Source organism: Arachis ipaensis, chromosome B5 (genome assembly GCF_059453495.1).
Source record: "Arachis ipaensis isolate K30076 ecotype BB chromosome B5, ASM5945349v1, whole genome shotgun sequence".
NCBI classification, from domain to species: Eukaryota; Viridiplantae; Streptophyta; class Magnoliopsida; order Fabales; family Fabaceae; genus Arachis; species Arachis ipaensis.
In genome coordinates this window covers 21,098,782-21,103,671 of record NC_142440.1, presented here as the reverse complement: position 1 = coordinate 21,103,671, position 4,890 = coordinate 21,098,782, and the positions used below count along the sequence as shown (strand labels likewise).

General features: G+C 36.0%; 1 protein-coding gene across 1 annotated transcript; it reads left to right on the top strand.

Annotated features, from left to right (window-relative positions):
- Positions 1-1,601: 1,601 nt before the first annotated feature.
- Positions 1,602-4,204, top strand: LOC107640328 (COBRA-like protein 10). Its single transcript, XM_016343858.3, has 2 exons — positions 1,602-2,432; positions 2,793-4,204. The coding sequence occupies exons 1-2, from the start codon at positions 1,805-1,807 to the stop codon at positions 4,202-4,204; spliced, it is 2,040 nt and encodes a 679-aa protein (XP_016199344.1). The 5' UTR covers positions 1,602-1,804.
- The last annotated feature ends 686 nt before the right edge of the window (positions 4,205-4,890 follow it).

The following is a 4,890-nucleotide window of genomic DNA, read 5'->3' as shown; positions in this document are numbered from 1 at the left end:
AAACCCTATGTAATTACAAATATCTCTTCCAGACAATTCACTAAGTTTTGGATTAGTAAAGGCTTCTAATAAGAAGGAATTCAACCAGTTCTCGAAAATTTCTTTTTCATTCTTTTTACAATCTAAATCGAGCATTCTTTCTCCTTCCATTTCCTGGATTTTAGGAACGTATTTTGATGGTATTTTTGTATATTTTGAATCTTTATTTATAAATCCCTTTTTAAAAGCAAAATTTTCAAAACCTGTTTCCCATTTAAATTGAGATTGACTATCTTTAGATGTTCCAGCTTCGTTTTTTACTTGTATTGGAATTGCTGGTTCTTCGTCACTTGAATAATCTAGGATGTGTTCTTCATTTTCTATATTTTCAGAATTTACTAATTCTTCTTCTATTTGAAATCCCTGTTCCATAATATTATTTTCTTGAGCCATTTTTAATTGTTTAAAAAGCATTGTAACTTCTTCTAATTTTTCTTCAATATTCATAATTTCAATGGTGGTTTTACTTTTAATTCTGTTATGTTGATTATATTTTGAAAATTTTCTTCTTTGGGATTCTCTTTCTGAAAGTATTTATTTAATATCTGTTTGATTTCGTTTATATTAGGTTCCTCTTTTTCCTTATTCCTTTGAAATTTTATGGATACTAAAATTTCTTCAAGCATGTCTACTATAGAATTTAATTGTGGGTTAAAAGTATGATAAAGATGTGGGGAATCATTTCCATGGTAGCATTTTTTAGAAATTCCGTGTGAAATATAACTTTTTTCAGGTTTTTGAAGTCCTTCAATAAAACTTATAGTAAAATAAAGATTTTGAGAAAAATCATTTTGTATTGATTTTAGGAATTCGGTGTCATTACAATTAATATTAGTTAAAATCATTAGTTTTTGATCTATTAATTTTGATAATTTAATAATTTCTTCTCTTAAATCTTCTAATTTACTTTTTTCCATTAGGTAACGCTTTTTCTTATAAAAAGCTACGGTTTTAAGTGTTTTGTAGTGAAAAGTGTGGTTTTAGAATGTATGGTTTAAATTTTGCCACATAGGCATCTTTAGAAAAAGTTATTTTTGTGATATTTATGTGAGTGGTGGCTTTAATTTTGACATAGTGCCATTTTATTATATTATTACTTTATTAGAAGGGTTTGACTTTCTTCATGATAACATACATCACAAAAATTGAATAATAATTTTTATTCATATTTAAATCATTAAACGTGAAAATAAAAAAAAAATTGAAGTTGTAGTACTTTATTTATTATATGCATCGAAAATTCATATTTTATAATGTGCTTGTGAGGGATAATTATCTAGCAAGGCGAAGTATGAAAATGATGATTAATTGAAGAGAAAGTTTAGGGGCAAGAAATTTTTGTGTTGTGTAGCATTTAACCATTAAAAGAAAAGTAGGTGATCTTTTATTATTGGATTTAATCTCACACTATTAAAAATACTGTTGATGGTTAATTAATGATTACAAAACACAAAAGTTGCTGCTCCTAGCACTCCTCTTAATTGAGAAAAGAAAGGGGAGAGTTTGAAACCTGGAAGAGTAGCCAGAAGTGAGAGGTTGAGGCGTTGAGCATAAGCAGATTCCCCGGCAAATGCATCGTAAAGTGAGAGGTTGAGGTTTTCTCTGACTCGTTCCATATTCATCCGACTATGCATGCCAACCCATTTACTCAGCTCACACTCCTACCATACAATTATAGTTAAGGAGGTCCAACCATAACGGCGTGAGCGCTGACAACAAATTAAACCATGGCATCCTCCTCTCCTAATGCAAATTAAATTAAGACATGACAATTAGTAGATTTGTATTATTATTATTATTGTTGTTGTTGTTGTTTGTTTCCTTTGGATCTCATCTGAGTGAGGCTCAACAGCTTATTCAACCGGGACCTAAACCTGAAGAAGTTGAAGCTCAAGGTCCCAACGAGACTACTACAGCGCCGGCTGCAGAGGACGAAGCGGCTTTTCCTCCAGAAGCAGACAACTGCAACGGGATCTTCATCTCCTATGACCTGCTTGGCAGGAGGAAGGAGTACCCTAAACTGAAGAACGCCACAGCGCAGCCGTGGGCCTTCAATGCCACCGCAACGGTGCTCAACACGGGCACCCAAGTGGTCAAGGGTTGGAAGCTGTACGTTGGGTTCCAACACGATGAGATTCTCGTCTCTGCCTCGGGGGCATACCTCTTCGAAGCGGCTGATTTCCCTGCTTATGTGGGACATGGCACCTACTTGGTTGGAGCTGGTCTCCCTGATCTCCAAACCGCCATCAACACTGCCCAAGATTTGAACCAAATTCAAGCTGTGCTTAATCTTGCTGGCACCCAGTTCGGTGTTAAGCCCCCTGCCATTCCAATGCCTAAAACCATCAAATTGGTCATTGATGGATACACATGCCCCCAACCAACTCTAAAACGTCAGTCCTCCTCCCACCCTTTAACTAATTATATTCCATTCCCATTTCAGTTATTAATGAAACCAAGTAATAATTAATCGGTCAATTATATTTAGTCTTGAGTTTTAATTATCTTAGTTTACAGTTGTTATAAACTCTTTATTCATGTAATGTTACTTTATGTATCATATATATGTAATACAATAATGCATTTTGTAGATATAATAGCATTCATTCAAAGTTTAATTGTCATGCAGGAATTTCTAAAATTTTGAAATGATAGGTGGAATATTTGTAATACAAATTACATGCATGGATTGACTGTTCTTCAAGGTAAGTTGCATTGTAACTAAGTAAATGAAATGGTGCTGTATGTGACAGAGAGTTCCATGTATGCATGCTGCAAAAGAGATCCAAAATCGAAGGCTGATACGTCGAACAAGAAATACCAAGCAAGGCAGAAAGGGGATCTTTCCATAATGTACGACGTTGTGCAAGTATACTCAAACAACTACATGGCTCAGGTGACGATGGAGAACCGCAACCCACTGGGGCGCCTAGACCGTTGGAACCTGACATGGGAATGGACGAGAGGTGAGTTCATATACAACATCAGAGGCGCCTTCACGCGCGAGATTGACGCCTCTGACTGCGTCTACGGCCCCGCCGGGGAATACTACACAGACATGGACTTCTCCAAAGTAATGAACTGCCATAAGAATCCGGTGATCAGCGACTTGCCCCCTGACAAGTTGGGTGACAAGGAAATAGGGAACATCCCTTTCTGCTGCAAAAATGGCTCAATATTGTCCCCTCTGATGGACAAAAACCAAGTGAAGTCAGTTTTCATGATGCAAGTGTTCAAGATCCCACCCGATATCACCAAGACTTCCATCTACCCTCCGGAGAAATGGAAAGTTTCAGGAGTCCTGAATCCCGATTACAAATGCAGCCCTCCGCTGAAAGTGGAACCTTCTAGATCCCCGGACCCCAGGGGGATCGGGGCGACAGTTATCGCCCTTGCAAGCTGGCAAGTAGTGTGCAACATCACAACGCCAACCAAGAGACACAACCGCTGCTGCGTGTCTTTCTCTGCATTCTACAACGATTCTGCTGTTCCCTGCAACACTTGCGCCTGCGGTTGTCCCAAACCAGCGGGCCATTGTAACCCTTACGCAAGGGCACTACTTCTCCCCCACGAGGCTCTTCTTGTGCCCTTCCACAACAGGACACGCAAGTCGATTGCGTGGGCCAAGTTGAAGCATTTTCCCTTGCCAACCAAGCTGCCCTGCCCCGACAACTGCGGCGTTAGCATCAACTGGCATATTCTTTCTGACTTCAAGGGTGGCTGGACAGCCAGGATCACTATCTTCAACTGGGAGACATTCAACTTCCCCGACTGGTTCATGGCGTTGCAGTTCAAGAACCCTTCTCTTAGTCTTCAGGATGTGTATTCCTTCAACGCCACCATCCTCCCGCGGCTCAACCACACCATCTTCATGCACGGCCCACCGGGCTTAACCTATTTGGTATCTCTCGACAATGACACAAATCCCAAGGTGCCTGGTAAGCAACAGTCGGTTATTTCCTTTAGCAAGAAGAATACGCCTCATATCAAAATCGCCAAAGGCGATGGCTTCCCTTCTAGAGTTTATTTCAATGGAGAAGAGTGTTCCCTTCCTACTCAATTTCCTCTGCGTAGTGCAAATCACCATACTCCTCTTGTACATCTATTAAACCATATCTTAGTCTTAGTTTTAGCTCTTACAATCAACAATCAAATATTGCATTAATTATTACGAAATAGTTTAATTAGACACCTTTTATATATCTCTTATGTATATTTACTAACTTCAGCTTTAATTTGTTTTATAGCCAATATAAGAAAAATAGTATTTAAAAAAAAAATAAAATAAGATTTCAATTTTAATGAAAAAATCATTTAGAATGAGAAGATTTATAAATTAATAAAGTAAGTTTAGAGAATGTTAAGAATAAATATTGTTTTATAAAAAGGGAAATAGTTTAATAATATAGTTTAATTTTAATATTGATAGCCTAAATTATTTTATATTATTGTTTAATTATATTTATTTTTTAAATTATCATAAAATAGTTATTTTTATTAATATAGTAATACGTAATTAAACAATTTTTTATGTTAAAATTAGAGATTTTGCTAAAACAAATCAATTTAGAATATAACCAATTATAATTAACTAATAAAAAACATACTAATTACATAAAAAATAAAATAATTTTTTATTATTTTTATTTTTTAAAATTAAAAAAAATAACTGAATTGAATTATACTATTAGTTACCTCGTCACCAAAAAAATACTATTAGTTACCTAAAACTTCTCTAAAAAATTAAGCTTTGTTAGTGGTGTGGTGGCTTTGTATCAGATGGCTAAGGTGGCTATTTGTTAAGACATTGTGGCACAACATGACGTGTGTATGAGTCATGTCTGCATATTT

Excerpts from the sequence above, each read along its gene's own strand:
- LOC107640328 (XM_016343858.3), top strand. The coding sequence starts at position 1,805 with ATGACAATTAGTAGATTTGTATTATTATTATTATTGTTGTTGTTGTTG. Across the intron at positions 2,433-2,792 it reads CCCCCAACCAACTCTAAAAC|AGAGTTCCATGTATGCATGC; the intron begins GTCAGTCCTCCT and ends TGTATGTGACAG.